Source organism: Culex quinquefasciatus, chromosome 2, assembly GCF_015732765.1.
Source record: "Culex quinquefasciatus strain JHB chromosome 2, VPISU_Cqui_1.0_pri_paternal, whole genome shotgun sequence".
Lineage (NCBI taxonomy): Eukaryota > Metazoa > Arthropoda > Insecta > Diptera > Culicidae > Culex > Culex quinquefasciatus.
The window spans coordinates 205895450-205914660 of NC_051862.1; the positions used below are offsets into that span (position 1 = coordinate 205895450).

Genomic DNA, 19211 nt, shown 5'->3' on the forward strand with positions numbered 1-19211 from the left:
TGTTGGTAATCTGCAAATTAGGATAATAAAAAAAATTGTGATCCTTTAGAAAAGTCAAACCTTGCAATGTTTTATTCACTTAGGGACCGTCCATAAACCAAGTGGACACTTTTTTGGAAATCTAGTAGTTTTTAAGGCACTAAAATGTACACAGAAAAAAAATTATGGTAATATTACATCTGGGAAAGGGTACATCTTTTATGTCAGAAAAAAATGTAATTTTACCTCTGGAAATGTCTAATTTTACCACTTTTCTGGTGTAATGCCACTTTTTCAGTCTAAAATAAGGTAAAATTACGTCATAAAAGAGATAATATGAGCAGTTCTCTAGGATTTCGGTCATTCGATTTTTTTTTTGTATTTTCTAATCCGACTGAAACTTTGTTGGTGCCTTCGGTATGTCCAAACAAGCCATTTTGCATCATTAGTTTGTCCATATAATTTTCCATACAAATTTGGCAAATTTTGAAAATATTGTTTTCAAAAGATCGGAAAATTTCACAAATGTTTCATATTTTAACATTGAAAATCGGACCATTAGTTGCTGAGATATCGACATTGAAAAATGGTGGGCTGTTTGGGTGAGACTTAGAAAACTTCAATTTTCCTGTTTTTTAACCTTTGCATTGCAATATCTCAGCAACTAAAGGTCGTATCAACAAAGTTCGAAGAAGAAAAATATAGAGAATTTTCTCAGTTTTTCAAAAAAAAAATTTCAAATGTGGGCAAACATGTGCACTAATTTAAAAAAAAATGAAAAACTGCGAAGATTTTGAAAAAAGTTACATAAAAATGGCTATAACTTGAAAACTGTGCACTCTATCATAATTTCACTGAAGAACTTTTTGATTGCAAATTCAATTTTACATCAAAAAACAAAGTTGAAAACTTTTTGCGACCAAAATTTCGATTTTTTGAAAAAAATCAGTATTGATTAAAAAATTCAAAACTCGGTCAATGATTTTTTGCACAACCTGGAAATTTCTGAAAAGTTGGCATTTTATGTCCTCTAAAACATATAAAAAAAAAATTAAAATAGTGTTTTTTTTGCAAATCAAGTTTTAGTGATAAAAAGTTAAATAAAAAAATCACCAAATTTTTTTACCGTGTATCATTTTTTTCTAGTGTAGTCCGTATCCCTACCTACAACTTTGCCCAAGACACCAAATCGATCGAAAAATTCCTTCAAAAGATACTGATTTTTGAATTTTCATACATCATTTTTGTATGGACAGCTGCCAAATTTGTATGGAAAATTATATGGACAAACTAATGATGCCAAATGGCTTCATTGGGCATACCGAAGGAACCAAAAAAGTTTCAGTCGGATAAAAAAATACAAAAATTAAAATTGAAGAAAAATGACCGATTTCGTAGAGAATTGCTCATATTCAACCTTCCAAAATTACAGCTTCCAAATTTACATTATTTTTTACTGTGTATGTAACAAAAGTCTTGAAGCGAAACAAAACGGCCTACACAGAAAAAAAAAACAATTCCCGTATTCAAGGAATGTATTCATGAGTATGGTACATTTGCACTATAAACGTAAATGTATTCATTCGTGGGTCTCCTATTCATGAACAAAATTCACAATTTAGAGAATTGACTTTTTTCCGTGTAATGTGCAACGTCATGTAACAAAAAATGGCAGAGGTTATTATTACAGTCAAATCTCGCATAGTTCGCAGGCGTTACGCTTTGTGTTTCTTCGATTCGATTGTATTTCTTCGATTACTTTGAAACGACATAATATTTTTTTAGATGTGAACAAGACGAACAAATTGCTTAAAAAAAATTGCAAAAATATTATGTCATTCGAGAATAATCGAAGAAATACAAACCGTAACGCCTGCGCACTATGCGAGGTTTAAATGTATACACTTTGATCGCTTTTTTCGTTTGACACTTTTTTAGTTTGTACTCGTTGGTTGGTCAAAGTCAAACTTAAAAGTGACGAACTGTCACTTTTTACGCGGCGCTCACGCACACTATTAAAACAAACGTTTGATATATACACTATAGTGTGTGTGTGAACTCCGTGTAAAAGGGGTGTCAAACTGAAAAGTGACCCCGGTTGTTTGACAATAGTTGGTGTCAAACAATCGGGGTTTGATTGTATATCAATTTCTGCTTTTTTTTTTATGAGAAATATGTTTTTTTAGGGTTTAGAAAAAAAGTGTTCTAATAACATTTATGAACGGTTTCAACAATCCTGTAGTCAGAATATCAGTTCTATTGGATTCATAACTAAACTTTCCAAGAGTGATTCATGTCATTAAACAATATTTTCCAATAACTCAAACCAATCATCTCACTTGGTCACCACTCCGTTCCACCTGCCGTCCCTCTAGCTCGCTCGCTGACAGACCTTGCTTCTGAATCATTTCATCGTCACAACGGTATCCAATTAATTAAATTGGGTCCTAAAATGAAGCTTAGATTGCTGATATTATTGTTTACAGCGATAAAGCTTATTTTTCTGAGTACAATGACACTTTGTACGACCACAAATAGTTTAAAATGGATTTTTAAATCAATTTTGAAAAATTAACCTCGCGGTCCTTGTTGACAGAAAAGCTCCTACTTGACAGCTCGTTCCAAGGGGACCATAGTTGATCCATCGAAAAAATGTTGTCTTGTCAAAAAAAAAATTTGCATTAAAATGAAAAAAAGTGATCAGAAATGGTTTTTAATCGTGTTTTTTACCGTTGTACATAACAATTTACATAGGGCTTTAGTACCCAATTAAAAAGTCACCATAATTAATAGCGATCTTCACGATCGCCGGCTGCCGCTGCCTCAACCCTTCGCGCGCGTCCACGTGGCCACCAGCCGCCCGCTCGATTCTTGGACAGGTTGTCAGGCCAAACGTTATCGCACAAGCCGCCTTTCAGCTGATCTCGTCTATTTTGAATTTCTAATTAATCTCCCGCGCTCGCCGTTTAGCCGCCCCCCTCTTTCGGGCGATCAGGGAAAATGACATTACTATATTTCCCGTGTTTGGAACCGCACGATCGCCTATAGTTGCCATCATTATGGCGGCGATCATTCAATTGAGCAATTAAAGTTGGCTTAAACCATCATCGCGGCTTCGCGACTGCGAGAAATCCGCTTATTTATGCAATTATCTAAGGGTGCACACATTTAGCTAACCCGCTCGCTCACCGCAACACAATGGCAATTATTGAATTATCACTCATTAGCGATCGCTACTGCGCGCGATCCGACTAAGCGCAGCAAATGTCGAGATTCGAACCGGAGACGCACGATTTGTCGCGCGCGCGCGTTACCCCTGCGTCACCGTCGTCCGACTCTCGGTTGGTGTTGATTTATGAATAAAAACCAACCCCAGCGACGGCTAATAAATCATCCCATCAACGCCCGGCGAGTTGCGCTCAAGTGGGAGCCTTAATTGGCCGCCATGATAGTAAAGTGAGCAATTCTATTTGTTCAATTATACGGCGGCTTAGCCGGGCGGCGGCAGCAGTCAACCGTCCAATCGTTGACGGGGCGGTTTGTTTGTTGAGGATCGTGCGCAGGTGCTAACATCGGTCTTCAATTCCCCGCGCAAACCCTCCTCAGCCAAGCTTAAAGGTGACAGAAATTGTAGGTTATTATACGGCACGGAGATAATTGTTTTGCTAACGACAAAATTAAAATGTCGCCCCTGATATTGGACGGTTTTCACACAATTGTGCGGGTTCCACGTCATGGGGGTATGATTTACTGTTGGAAAGGTTAAGGTTTTATAGAATTTTATTATAAAAACTACTGCTAAACAGTGGAGATTCAATTTATGCGATTTGAAGCTAAGTTGTTTTTAATTATAGCAACGATTATTTATTTGCAACTAGTTATCTAAACAATCGTTAAAATACCTATTTTCTAAAAATAAAAAAGTTAGAAAAATCTTGAAATAAATATAACACAGTCCAGACTCGATTATCCGCAGGCTTTGGCCAAATTTCACTTCGGATAATAGAATCACAAAAAAAACTTTCGTTGTCTATTTTTTTTTTATTGTCGCGCTGCAGGGATGATCAAAGTAGGGGAAGGTGGGGCAAGACGACCATATGGGGCAAGAGGAACAATCGCTCGTACGGCCGTAATTTTTACAATTTTGATTATTTCCAGTATGAGAAATTGTTACTAGCAATGCAATCAGCTGATTCTTCTACCACATAACCGCCAAAACGACGTAAAAGCCACTGGGCTTAAGATTGAATGATTTTTTTTTCTAAACCTTTGCTTTTCTTATAATATTTGGAAAGTACAAAATAAGGCTTAGGGTTCGTTTTAAGGCTCTTTTTATCAAAATTCTATTTTTCCTAGATCAGTAGTGTCCCTACCAATGACTTGCACCTATTATAAAGTATGATTTAACTTTTGGTAATTTTTGTTGAGAGCTTTTTGAAAAATCATGATCAGGTGGGGCAAGTGTACCATATGGGTTTTAGTATGGAAAAGATACGAATATCTGCAACAACATATTTTATTGTGAAATAAATACATAAAAGTACTTAAAAAATGATAAACAATTGTTAAAAAAATTGTCCATACAAAATATAGTGATATCATGAAAATTATCTAATTATCATCAAAGTAATATTTTTTTTCGAAAAAACGATCAAACTTTTAGTAAAATATTGTTTTTTAATATAAAAATGAAAGAAACGTATCAAATAAATTTTAATCTGATGTATCTAAGTGATAACAGTTCAATTGTTAGAAAATTAACATGTTTTTTCATGCATTGTTCCTCTTGCCCCAACGGGTTGTTCGTCTTGCCCCACTAGTTGAGTTGAACGTACAGAAAATCAAAAAATTAAAACCAATTTTTTACATTAGAAAACAGGATTTTTTTATAACTTGTTCTATCGAAGTCTCAGTCAAGACCTGGAATAAGATGATTATAAAAAATCCGACAGATTTATTAATGTTTTTAATGGGTTATAACGTGCATTTCCTTAGCTTGTTACACTTGCCCCACTTTCCCCTAAATTCCGCTGGCGAAAGTGGTTCACGACTAGATTTTTGTGGCCCGCGGAATTTTGAATGATCGTGTAAAGTGGCCCTTTGGACATTTGGATTATGAGTTGTATTGACTACCAAAATTTGTTCAAATTTTAATGAAACTAAGAAAAACCCGAATTGCAACGATTTGACAAGTTTCTGAACTTTATTTAAATATAAAATCACGCAATTTTCCCAAGTTTGAATCACCCCTGTATTTTTTCAATGATTATTCAAATTTAAGGGAAAGTACAAAAAAATCAGTTAAATACCTTAATACCTTTCATTTTTCCCATAACCTTTTCCAGTTCGTGGCATGTAAATTTCTAACTAAAATTTTTGCAGCATTCTAATTTGATTTATTTTTTTTGCATTTTTTGAAGTTCTGTTGATTTTATGTACAAAACTGTTGAAAAATGTCAAAGTCGTTGGAAGCAGCGCGAGGGCTATCACCACCTAATACCCGGGACTGAGATAAGCTGTATCAGCATTCGGCATATACAAAGTCTGATACAAACTATACTTTCCCATAATATCGCTACCGGTTAGCGGGAATTGGAATGGACCACACACAAAACTGTTGAAAAATATGAAAAAAAGCTGAAAATTTGGCATGCCATTCAAAAACTTTGAGCACCCCCGAGCGAAAGTATGACCCCTTAACTACTCTAAAGTGATTTAGAATTGTTAAATCCAAGATGGCGGCCAAAATGGCGGTGATGAAATATTGAAAAAATGCATTTTAAATTTAATAGGCAATCAACTATTCAAATTTTACAAAATGGTGTCGCCGAACTCAAATTTGATGTGAAAGGTTAGAAAAGAACAAAATACGAAAAAAAAAGTTTCGTTCATGATTTGATCATCCTAAACATCGGATAACCGAGGCTTCGGATAATCGACTCTAGACTGTAGTGAAATTTCGGACCAAATTGAAAATGCCTCGAACCCTCTTCTGTTCAATGTTTTAGTACCGTCATTAGGGGTGACATTGGGTCTGGGGGGTGACATTGGGTCGTACCAATTTCAACATTTTTGTATGACCCAATCACACCGCCCAGACCCAATGTCACCCCTGTTTAGGGTAATGCTTTTTTAGTATCAGGCCTATTTTAAAAATAAATAAATTCTAAAGCTCAAGTTTTTTTATGAAATTACCTCTTTCTTAAAAGGTCCAAATAGTCCAAATAGTGGTCGAAAATAGTTTTTTTTTGTTATTTTCAACGCAGTGAAAAATTAACATTTATGTTTGAAATGAGCATGAGCATGAGCATGAGCATGAGAGATCACCCATGGTTGCCCCTCCGTTGCTGAACAGAACCGTAATATCCTTTCAGCACTACTGATTATATGCTTCGACGATCTAGTGGTGTTTCCCTTATCAACAGCATGTATGAATGCGCTGAAAAGATAAAACACCATGATTGCTAAAGCTAGATCAGTTGCGAATAGGTAACAGTCATTGGCCACCAACGGCGCCCGCCATGTCAGTTTGTAGATCTCGATTTTAAGGGACGGGAATGTTAGTTAGCGCAGGTTGCTACTAGGGCAGCTGATTTACTCTGTGCTTACACCCCACAAGCGCCAGGAACCTGAAAATTTGTTAGTAGGATAGGTGTTTGGTCAGGATTCATCATAGAAGATGATGATGCGACCCAAAATCATAGTGTTTGTTGAAAGGTATTATGTTTTATTCTCAAGGCAAGCAATCGCATGTTGCGGATGAGACATTTCCCGTTTATCGGCTGTTAACTTTTATTTGAAATGGTTTAATCTTAGACAGCCGGCTGTGGAAAGATAGAACCAAAATTATTTGTAATTAAATGATGAAGAATTTAACAGTGTAACTTTTTGATTGAGCTGTTTTTATGAGTTTTACATGAATGATGTTTAGTGGAGTACTGATTAACAAAGCGAACGACGAGTTACGATGTTTATCGAGCTGAAATTGTATGATAAGGTTTTGTTATTGTTGCACACCGACGACGAACGCGAAAAAAAACCTTGTGACCCGACGGAAGGGCATCGCAAATCAGACTGGCTCAATTGTCATCGATGACAACCAGAGCCAACCGCACCTTAACACACATACACGCACGCGAAAAAAACCGAAAAACACACCGACGACGAACGCGAAAAAACACTGCGAACCGACGGAAAGGCATCGCAAATCAGACTGCGGAAATTAACATTTATGTTTGAAATAACGAAAAACATACAAAAACATAAATGAAACAAGAATGAATGATTTTAAAAAATATCACAGCTCTTTTGAAATGTTTGAATTTCGCCTTTTATTTTTATTCATAGTTTTTGAAGACTTGTCATTTTTGAACAAAAAAAAAACATAAATAACTGAAACAAGAAAAAAATAAGGGACAGCGTAACTATAATCGTGTCTTAAGAATTTAGTTTTTACTTCAAAATGTTAAAGATTTTTTTTTTGTAGTGAAGAAGAATACAAATACAAAAAAGGAAAAATAAGAAGAAAAACACATTTACAAATTTAAACATCTCAGAAATTCCCCGCGAACTCACACAGCAGTTTCACCTATCCTTTTCGTGAAACTTAGTCCTAAGCGTTAATTTTGTCTCTGATCACGAATCCGAGCTCCATTTTTCTCGTGACGAAGGGGCCGCACGACCCCTTTCATTTTTGAACATGCAAAAACGGCGTGTTTTTCAATAATTTGCAGCTTGAAATGGTGATGAGTTGCACATTTGGTGTCAAAGAGATTTTAATGGAAAAATGGACGCCCAAATTAATGGCGTACTCAGAATTTATAAAAAAAACTTATTTTTCATCGAAAAAAAATTAATAAAAAAAAGTTTTAAAAAACTGTGTCATTTTTTGTTATTTGACTGTAATTTTTTTTTGAACATGAAATTTTATAGGAAATTTTATGCAACTTCTTTCAGGCAGGGGCGGTATTCTTCAACCTACTCTCCAAAATGCACTTTCAGAGTTTTTTTTTAAAAAAAGGTCCTATCAACTATTGTGTTTCATATGTTTATAAGACCTATTCAAAAAACTCTAGACTTTAACCATAACATTTCAACCCCTGTCCTGCACTGACCAGCACGGTTGACCATGTTTCCAATTTGACTTGCATCCGGGAGATGGCGCAACTTTTCCCCCCAAGATGCACATCTCACGATTCGATTTGACTTTGATTGGTCTTTGATTAATGTGGTGAGCGAGCGAGACCGTCTGCGCCGCCGCGATTGATCAATAGCCTTTTAATGGTGCTAAACAATCGGGGTCCGGTCGGTCGGAACCGATATTAAGGGGTGATCACGACCTAGAAAAAAAGACTTCGAACGATGATGGACCGGTCCCGAAAATGCCATAAACCACACACAAAGTGAGGTTAGGCAAGAGCAACTTCCGTTTTGGGTCGACTCGGACTTCATCTTTGAACCTTTTCGCTTGTGTGCGTCCGACGAGAGAGGGGAAACCCTCTTAATCAGGCTTTAATGGAAAGCGGATCATGCGGCGGAGTTGTTTGGCCCTGTCGGAATCCGGTAAAGAACTACCACCGGCGAGGGATTCGCGGCCTGCGCCGACTGAAGTTGTGAATGGAATTTCCGCCTTTGAGGGCTTAGACGACTTCTTCCAACAATTGTGAAAGGGAAATATCTAGACACAACAGTGGAAAAAAAGGTAAAAATTCAACCTCGGGAATTGTTGAATGAATAGTTGGCGGGAAATCCCCCATCTGTGCGATTGTTTTCTGATTTCATCAACGCCGCGCCACAAAAGATGATCATAAAGTTGTTCCAAGTTAAGGGCAGGCGATGGAGGTGGAGGTGGAGGATCGGATCTAACAAGGTACACAATCTCTCTCCAACTCTGCGACTCTGGCGGCTTTTTGGCTTTTGATCATTGGCGTGAATGGACGGATTCCAAAGCTCGGATGGCGCGAGTCAATGGATGATCTCAATGTGCACGTGGTTGTGAGGTGGTGGGTGATCTGCGGTGACACACTGATGGAAAATTACCCCCCGGATTAGGGCTGGGAGAAGAAGGGGATGGTCAATAAATCAGCATTGGAATAAGGCAATAAAGAGTTGACTTGAGATTTGAAATCAAATCAGGGTTGAGCAATTTTAAGTCAACAGCTGGTTCAGAAAATATAATTTAAAAAAAACAAATGAAGGAATAAAAATATGTCAATGATCACTTGGTGTGAGTTTGTGGACGAGCTTACTATTTTTATCGACCTTTCTCTCTAAACGTGACTACTTTTGAACAACCCCTCACAAAGTTTCCAACCATGTAACTGACGTCCTGATAGAGCAATTACGTGAATTTGAATTCACTCTGTTTGCCACGCAAAGAGAGAGAGATCCCATTACATCGAATGAAATAAAACTTTACTGTTTGTGCACAGCAACAACAGCGTCGCAAATTAATACGTACCACAACCGCAGCCATCGCAGATTAGCGGTAATAACTATACTTTGTTGCGCCCCACAAAGTGCCGATCAAAATGTATAACACAATCGCGTGAAGTTCAACGATAAACCGCCACCCACTCAAAAGTTCGATACAGTTTGATGTGCGCTGTAATTAGGTATTGTTTGCTGATTTGGATTATTTTTGGTTATTTGATACTGTTATGCTAAATTAATTTGCACGTGACACGTGATTTTTTTTGAGGTTGTTAGTGTCAATTTTGGTTGGATTTCCTTACCAAATTGATGGTGTAACTTCATCAGCACTTTCTAGTACCGCAAACATCGCGGTTACACTTCGAATAGAGTTGAACATTCCAACGCCGTGTACGTTTAAAAGCCAAAAGAGGTAAGCTTCGTTTTATTGTTGATTCTGTTGAATGATACTCCTTTACTACCTTATACCCCCAAACCTCCCATTTCCACTTCCATGCAATAAAGCAGTCCATCTCTCCCACAATTGGCATTTTTCCGACCGAACCTGTTAATAATGCACTAATAATGTGTATTGCTAAACACAATTAAAATATGCACTCACTCTCTGGTTACGTTCGCTTTTCCTCCTCTGCTGTGTTCCCACTTAGTCTGCCGGTTTTATGCTCGTATGCCGCCATTGAAAGGCCTCCCCCCAACTGAACGCGCGTGTTTGTGTGAGTACGTTTTTCACTGTTCTCTCCTACCATTTTCCGGCCCAGTCTGCAACTGTTTTGTGTTCAACACATCACACTCGCGGGGTGCACTCTATAACTCTCTAAACTAGGGTGAAGTTCCCTATTATTACCAGCAAATTAAACAACTTCATAACAAAGACACAAAAGAGGCCAAAATTGGTCCCTCTCCCCTAAGAGTTCCCGCTCGATCCCTATGTACGTGTTGCAGTCAGTCAGTGCATAAATGAAACATTATTTTCACAAACGAGCAGCAGCAGTACCACCACCCTACCACCCATCGGTTTCCTCTTTGGTCCTCTACAATGGCATTGGGGGTGCATGTTGAGGCCCCGTGTCAGAAATTATCAGCTGACGACGACGACGACAACGACGACGACGTCTGGGAGAACTACTTTACCTTGCCGGCCATATAATCTGACCCAATGGACAATGTCCGAAAAGAAAGGACAGCGGTGCAGTGATCCCACCTTTTCATACCTAAACTTAACCATTTCTTTATTGAAAGCTTAAAATTTCCAAACTCTGATACCCAATTTAAGTCAAATTTGAATAGTTTATTGTCTATTTAACTGCAAAATATATGTTTTAATCACAGCCATTTTGGCCGCCATCTTGGAAAATTCAAAATCACGTAAGTGTAGTTTACAGGTCATACTTGTGCTCGACAATCCAAAGAAAAATAAATTCCAAGGCCAAGGAATCATATCTGGACTGAAACATTGTTTCGTTTAGATTGATTCAAGCCTGGATCAGATATTTTAGACGTAAGCTAGTTCAATTTTTTTTTCTAGTTCGATCGACACGGATCTGAATTGAAAATAGAAAATAAAATTTGAACAAAATAAAACTTTTATTATTTTTCCGTTGTCACAGTAAAAAAATAGCGATGTGATCAAAAATCAAATCAAACCATCCACATTAACGACCCCCGGGTCTTTTGTGGTCTCTATTGCAAGTTTCTGCTCGTACCTAGGAGTCCGAAGGCTTGAATGGGGAGAGCACCCAAACCTCTTTCTACTCCAAGGATCCTTCCACCTCAGTGTTTGAACTGACGACCTTTGGATTGCGAGTCCAACCGCCGCCAGCGATTCCACCGGAGTAGGCTTGGTTTGGTGTGTTGTTTGTACTTATGGCATGGAGACGACTCCTACACCTGGAATGACTTAACGGCCTAACAACCAAGGCCGGGACCGACGTTTTACTTCCTCATCCGATGGAAGGTTGGAGCAGATGGGAATCGAACCCAGAATCATCCGCTTACAATGCGGACAGCGTGACCACGCACTGCCACTATAGCGATGTGATACTGTTTCTAAAATTCTGTTAATTTGCATAACGTCATGATTCGAAATCCGGACACTTAGTAGCACTATCATTTTTGTTTTAGCTGGCAAAAAATCATATAATAAGTTAGAAATGTAGAAATATCATCAGGATTTAGTATAAACAGTCAATTTAAAAAGATTGCATGCAAAATATGTCTTTTCTAACCATTTTCCCCAGAATTTTCGAATCAAAATGACATGTTGTGCTTCGAATCCCGGACACTGATAAAAGTTGATTCGAATTCCGGACACTCGATTTTACTTATGAATTGCACAAATTTAGGCTGAAATTTTAGTGAACGGCTTTCTTTAGGCCTAAGGCCTAAGATGTTAACATCAAAAAAATCGATATTTTGTATCAAAAATTGCTAGAATTTAAGAAAATCAGAACCAAAAATTTCTCCTTTGCCTTCCCGGTGCTTCGGACGCCTATAAAATATTTCAGCAGAAATGTTTCACAGTTTTGGTAATCACATGATTTAATTTCATTTAATTGTTTTAGCATTGGCCACAGCGTCCAAACATATTGAAATGAAAGTTGATGTTAGAATTCATCAAATAACACATAATCGATAAAACAAGTTGAAGTTATTTGTATGTGTAGTTTTTTTTATTCCACATAAATTAAGGTTAAATTACATTGAAAGAGATGTGAGTTTCAGTCATAAAAAAATTCAACACTACAATTTTTTTTTTCGCTGTGTGGTTAAAAAATTAAGAGAATGAAATCGGTGAATTATGCCTGTTTCTATCCCTTATCTTTTATCATCTTGTTCACATTTGACCATTGGACATTTGATACTTAAATACATAGAAAGATTTTGGGTCAGATTTGTATTCCAACTGCCGTTAATGGCATGTATCAATATTTATTATTTAATCATATCAAACTGTGATATCGACGTCGTCCTGCTATCTTGTCGCACCCGCCATTTCGACGTTCCGAGAAAAACGCGTTTTAATGTGTGACCTTGAATAAACAAAAACAAAAGCACGCAATGTAAACAATAACAAACACGTTTTGTTTGTCTGACCATTCTGTGCAGTGTCCCGAAGTTTGGTTAAAGTTGGTTGCTGGAGTCCCGAGTTATAATAACAAATGTTCACGGTAGTCTAACTTGTACGTGCGTCAAACGCATTCTGACCTTTGCCCTTTGTCGCACTTACATCAATTTTCAGAGAGTGGCAAGATAGCACGACAAGATTGAAACTTCTTTCATATAAAAAGTGACAAAAAATTTCGGAGCTCTTTTGGTTTTCATTGAATATCTCAGGATTGAAATCGAATTTTGGGGATCTGTGAAGGTCAAAAGATGATGCATTGTGAGCTGCACAAAATGGCGTTCTTAACTCAATTTGGCCCAAAATGCACGTACGACAAGTTATCACGACGGCGACGATACACCTTCAAGTTCTAAAAGTGGTCCAAATTTGATGAAGATTTGACGAAAGAGTGGAAAAAAATGTGTTTGCACTGTTTTAAAATCTCCGTAAATTTAATTTCATTTGATTGAGATTGACGCATTGATACTCGAAGTTAAAATTGATGAAACATTCAAATTTCATTCAGAAATGTTTTTTATATCACTAAACTTCAAATAATAATTATTCGTAGCGTTTTGTAGTTTGGATTGGAAAAAAGTTTAGCAATAAAATCCCAAGCAAATGGAAATAACTGAAAATGTTCAAGTTCTGTTATTGTCAGAAGGTCAGAACTTGTTATTAAAACACCCAGATTAGAATGCTCCCGATAATTCAATTTGGTATTGGTGAGATATGTTTTTTGCGCTAGTAAAAAACTGATTTTGATATCTTATTATAAGCTATTTTAAATTAATTAAATTTATTGCCTGGTTCCAACAAAATATTACATATTTAATTTTGCTGGATAAAATCCATAAACATTGTCTGACACGTTACAAATTTTGTTCAACATTTGTAAAAAAGGAAAATTGAACAGAGACCAGGCAAAATATCCAAGGGAGCAAGTAACCAAAAAATCAGCTTCACAAATTTTCATTTTTAAAAAAGTTTTGTTACAAAATAATTTTTTTGACAAAATTGGTCAACATTTTCCCATAGTTCTGGTCATATTTAGCAAAATAGAAAATAATAACAAATTGGGTTATGGACGCTAAGAAAGTTTTCAAACAAATTGTAGATTTCCTTAGAGGAGTACAGTCATCCCACATATTCGGAACCCCACAAATTCGGAACAGTTTTATGAAACGAAACTATTGGCACTACGCCCCCCGGGGCATGGCCTTCCTCTAACGTGGGATTTCTGCTCCAGCGCCTCTGACGAGACAGGAGAAACCGGGACCGACGTTTTACTTCACCATCCGATAGAAGCTCAGTGGATAAGGCGGGAATCGAACCCGCGTCTCATAGCATCATCGGGATCGGCAGCCGAAGCCGCTACCCCTGCGCCACGAGACCCACGAACAGTTTTATGATAATTTGTCAATAGAATGCCAAAAGTAGCTTTTCTGTCGACCTTACTATTTTTAGAACCTTCATTTGGACATTATCTTGCTATTTCACTAGTAAAAGTAGGACTTTTTGAACAAAAAACTTCATTCCAAGACTATTTTGCCCGGAGCAGCAAAACACTGCCTCCAAATGGCCTGTTTCATAATTGTGGGATGTTATTGTGCCTCCCACAATCGCGGAACACCTGAATTTAACTGATATTTTCACAAAAAAAAGTTATCAAACCATGAATAAAACATCACTAAGCTTAAATTTCATTGGTTTCAGTGTGTGAAGTCATTTTTTGGTAATAAATATGTACTTCTGGAGAGATCCAAAGTTTGTTTACATCCGTAAGAAAAAAGTGTTCCGAATTTGTGGATTTCAAGGGTTAAAGAAATTCTTCAAAAACTTCATATAAAAGTTAAAATTTGCAGATGTTCGATACAGCATTTAAAAGATCGCAAGAAAAGCTTTCAAATGAAGGTAAAGGCGAATCATTAAGTTCAATTATCGATTTGCTATGATTTTTTGAACATTGGCCGATCTGGAAACCGTTCCGAATATGTGGGATGACTGTATATCAATGATGATAACTGTACGGATTTTTTCCTTATAATACGGATTTTCGACCCTCTTTGCGTATTTTTAACAGGCCGGAATTTTTGTAAGGAATTTTTTGCATAATACGGATTTGTCCGGGATTTTAACAACTATTTAAGCATTGAATTGCTTTTTTGATTTGGTCAAAACATTTGTTAACTTGTCATTTTTATTTAACTGTGAGTTTGATTTAAAAAGGGAGAGTTTTCCGGGGTTTCCTCAATTCAAACCTGATTATCAGTTTTCTTTAAAAAAGGTCCTATATACTATTGTCTTTCATATGTTGATAGGACCTTTAAAAAAAACTCTAGAATTCTCTGGTGAATTTTCAAAAGCCTTTAGAGCCACCGTGACCTCCGATACTAATTTTCGTTTTTATCCAAAATGAAACAAAATTTAATGTATTTTTAGTTTGGGGCACTCTCAAATTTATTTAATTCTATTTATCTAAATAATTCCCAGTTTTTGTTAGACCATGGTGTCATATCGGCAAAGTGTAAGGATTTTTGCTCAGCAAGAGTTGTTAGCCTTAATTATAATTAAAAAATCAACTTTAAAATTATTCACTGTTCAAAAAAGTTTTGGATCAAAGACCACATTTCATTGCAAAAATAATGTCCTTGTCAAAATTGGTCAATATTTTCACATAGTTTTGGCCATAATAAAAAAAAGTTGAAGTAAAATTTAACAATAAAAACTGATAAAAATTTGTGTTATGACTGATGATTGCTATTTAAAAGTTCGAATTTCAAATGAAGTGTAAAAATTGAAGTATTTAAACTATTGATTGAAATCAATCAAATATTGTTCACGGTCCCATTCACTTACACTGTGTGATGAATATTTTAAATATTTTTGTTTTGAATTCGCCTTTTGTAAAGTTCCCAAAAATACAGCCTTTTATAATTGGTTCAATGTTATTTGAAAGACATCAATTCAAAAAGATGATTAATTAATCAATCCTTATTGATTTTAAAGTTGTTAGCGAAATTGAGCTACTGTAAAAGCACCACGTACACTCATCTTTATTTCATTACAATATAATTTTCCACCGCAATTTTCCCCCGATTTCTCGAAGGGGCACAAGTGTTATCACTTCAATTATCTCGCAATCATTTTCGCAATAAATTGCAGCAAAAATAATTACTCCGTCCCCAGCGTACAACCGACTAGAGCCGTTTCGTTGTTTTATGCATGAACCACGTGCTGGCAAATACAATATAAAATGCGGTCACTAATCACACTCGCCAGACTTTCCCCCTGCCGGGGGAAAACAGTTTTCCATCAACCCCGCGGGCCGGTCAATCAATGACCGGACCCTGCTCCCTGACCGCGGGGAGAACCTTTGTCGGCACCACCTCAAAAAAATCAGTTTGAACGTAGCAAGAAATGCTAGCAAAATCTAAGTGGTAAAAAAGGGCATTTTAATTACGGGGGTTTATGTGTTAATTAAATGCACACAGAGTCCGGCCCCAGTCGGTTCCCAGAAAAAGCATTAATAAATAATGCGGGAAAAATGGCGCAAAATGGCAACCCGGCCCGATTTAATTTGCTCAATTTTAAATGGTTTATCAAGAGCAAAGTAAACCTAACGTGGACGGTCCAAGCAGGCTGTCAGTCAGAGTCCAAGAAGGGTGCTACCAAAGGTGCACATGCGCGCAAGTAGTCGTGATCCAAGTATCACATTACCAAACGGTGCCCACTTAATTACAACTAAATTATGTGCAGAGGAAATTAAAATGATGACATTAAAATCTACTAGAAAGGTGCGGTCCCGAAAAAAGCCATTAAAATTGCGAACTCCAAACCGAGACCGCAAATAAATGGGCTTTTTGCTCTCCAAACCCTGGGTGGAATGCCCGGAATCGCACCACTTTCATTGCTCTCCAAGAGGGTGATGTAAGATAGGAAACGACTCCTTCTGCAAGTGTTGTCCGGCACCGTGTCCCTCGGGGCGTAGCCCCGCACTCCCTCCCCCTGGCCAGGCCTGCCCGCAGTTGTCGTGGCGTTTATCTTATCTTGCCCCTCACACGTTACTTCGCGGGGCGCTGAAAACGCACCAGCAACATCATGTTCAACGTCACGTCCCGCTCATGTCAACCGACCTCAGTAGACTATGCCGGTCGAAGCAGGCGTTGAGGGCCCGCGATTAGTGCAGGTGCAAGCGATCGCGAAGCGATTTCTAGAACAACCCAGGGCCGGACTTGACCCCTCAAACCAGCATTGCTCAATTCTGGCCAAAGTGAGACTCAAGCTGGTCAATGCACCGTCAACGTAATTGCTGCGGTAACCGGAGACGTCAGTTTTATTGCCCCCCTCTCGCTCTCTCTGTCTCGTTTCACATGACTCCAGGGCTGGCACGACCGTCAGCCGTTTGTTGTCACATGAAGATGAGCGTGCCCGTCTCCTCCTCTTCCATCACCTTGCGCACTTCAGCAGGTTTTCATTTTCATTATCACATCGTCAAGTACCCCCTCGCGCTAATCGTGGCAACGACGGAAACAACCGTATCGGGTCGGAATTTTAAACATTCCTTCATTGTCCGGACGTTCCCCCGGTTTCGCCGTTTTTTCGCGGAATTGCGTCAACAAAAAGCGGGACGCCACTCACCTGAACTAGGACGATCACTGTAGCGGGTACAGTAGACCCAGGCCGGCCACACCATCGGCCCTCCGCTACCACTGGTGGTAGTCGTGCTACCGCTCGTCCCCTCGCCGGTTTTGCTGGAACCGGTCGAGGACTGCGGCGACGCGGGCACATCCACTTCACTTCCACTGGCACTAGAACTGCTGCTGTTGAAGGAGCGGCTGGGGCCGCTACTGTTGGTGCCGCTGCAACCAGCCGCGCTGGTCATGACAGACGTCAGATCCATAGCGGCCGGTGCCGCGGAGGTCGCGGGCTTTTCAGCCGACGGCTTTTTCGCGTAGCTTTTTCCGCTTCTTTTTAGCGGATCCGTAATGCGGCGGCCAAAGTCCGCCTTCAGGATGTTGTCGATGCTGAACTTGAGGTTCTGGTCGTTGAGCGCAATGTTATTGTTCAGCTGGAGCAGATGGGCCGCGTGGTTGCCGGCTTGGAGCTGGTTGTTGGGTGGCGATTGGGAGCTTTCCCGGGAGGTCATACTGGTTAGGCTGGATGGGGAGGTCAGCTTGCTGATGTCACTGTTGAGGTTCTGCGTGATCTGCGAGATGGCACTCAGGTGCGAGTGGATCCCGCGGAACGAGGAAGACTCCGGAGGTGACCGGACGCTTCGTTCGTCCGACCAGCGGTTCGGATCCGGATAGAGATCTCCCACGCCTCGTATGTGCGGTCGAAAGCCTAATTTTTGCTCTTCCGTGAACATTGGCTTGCCGGGACTTCGGTTGTCCTGCAACCGGGTCACCAAACCGAGCGTTGGATCCAACGGTTTGGGACTCAGGTTAAGTCCCCGAGCCGCGGCCACAATCTGCATCTGCTGGCGCATCAACTCTTCAGCGTACAGCTGCGAATTTCTTAGGAACTCCTCGTGCAACCTCGTCGGACTTGGCCGCATCACCGGTATCTTCATGTACTCTTCCGACGGCTCCTTTGAACTCGAATACCGCGACGAATCGTTACTCACTTCTTCACCCACTTCAACGCTGTGTCTATCGATCAACTTTTCTACATCCAGCCCGCCTATCCGCGAACTGGCCACACTTCTGTTCTCGTCACCGTTCATCGTTTTGTCACTTCCGTCCAGGTCCACTTCCTGTCCGACGGACAGCTCACTATCCTCACTACAACAGCTCATCCGGTCATCTTCCTTGGGCTGACCGCCGGCCATCATCATCACCGACTCCGGACTAGACCGGGCCTCACTAACCGGACTGCTACGTTCCGTCGGTCCACTTCCGTACAGCACTTCCTTCCCGAGCAGCCCAGACATCATCAACCCGGTCTTGGCCAAGCTGGCCTTCAACGGCAACGGAATCAACGGCAGATTGTGTGACATGATGGTGGCCATCGCTACTGCATAACTCCGTCGGTTCGCAAACACTCGAGAGAAAACCGGAACCCTACCGGGAACAATAGTCGAAAGCGGTCCGCTCACCGGCTCTGTCACGGAACAATTGCGACCCGAAAGGATTATCGGTAATTAAATTCGCACCGTGTCACCAACACGATACCCAAGGGACCGCGGCAACAACAACAGAAAGAAGAAGAAAAACTAGTGTTATTATGTCTGTTACTATTTACCCCGCTTGCCCACCCCCGCACGCATACACACACACGTAACACGAACTACCAGAACGCTCCCCAAAACGGTTCCGAGCGGGGCAGGTGGGACGGAACAGGCGCGGCGACGGCGCGGAAAACCCTAGACGCAAACCGGCGACGGCACTTGACTGGGCACGGGCGTTCGGAATGGTCGTTCCATCACGGTACACGTAGACCAACTGAAAGTGGCCCCAACCGAACGTGCTCTCTCAAGTGGTAGTAGGCGTCGTCCCGTTCGCTAGTGTGCGTGCGTTGGGGATCGCAGCAAGCGAGCGCGATGCGGGCGTGGCCTGCACCGCGAAGCAGTGTGGGTGAAAAGGGAAACAAAAGAGAACTTGAACACAATGAAAGAGCGCGCGCTCTCGTTTTACGCGCTCTCTCTGTTTTATCGATTCTTCTTTCGGCACGATGAATTGAGGGGGGTTTGCTC

At 39.8% G+C, this 19211-nt stretch overlaps 1 protein-coding gene across 1 annotated transcript in view; it reads right to left on the reverse strand.

Annotated features, from left to right (window-relative positions):
• LOC6052961 (homeobox protein invected) overlaps window positions 1-18946 on the reverse strand; it is a 113466-nt gene extending 94520 nt beyond the window's left edge. Inside the window, exon 1 of the mRNA XM_038256201.1 lies at window positions 17156-18946. Within this exon, the coding sequence (XP_038112129.1) occupies window positions 17156-18527 (1372 nt within the window). The 5' untranslated portion in view covers window positions 18528-18946. The remainder of the gene's footprint in view (window positions 1-17155) is intronic.
• Window positions 18947-19211: the final 265 nt, after the last annotated feature.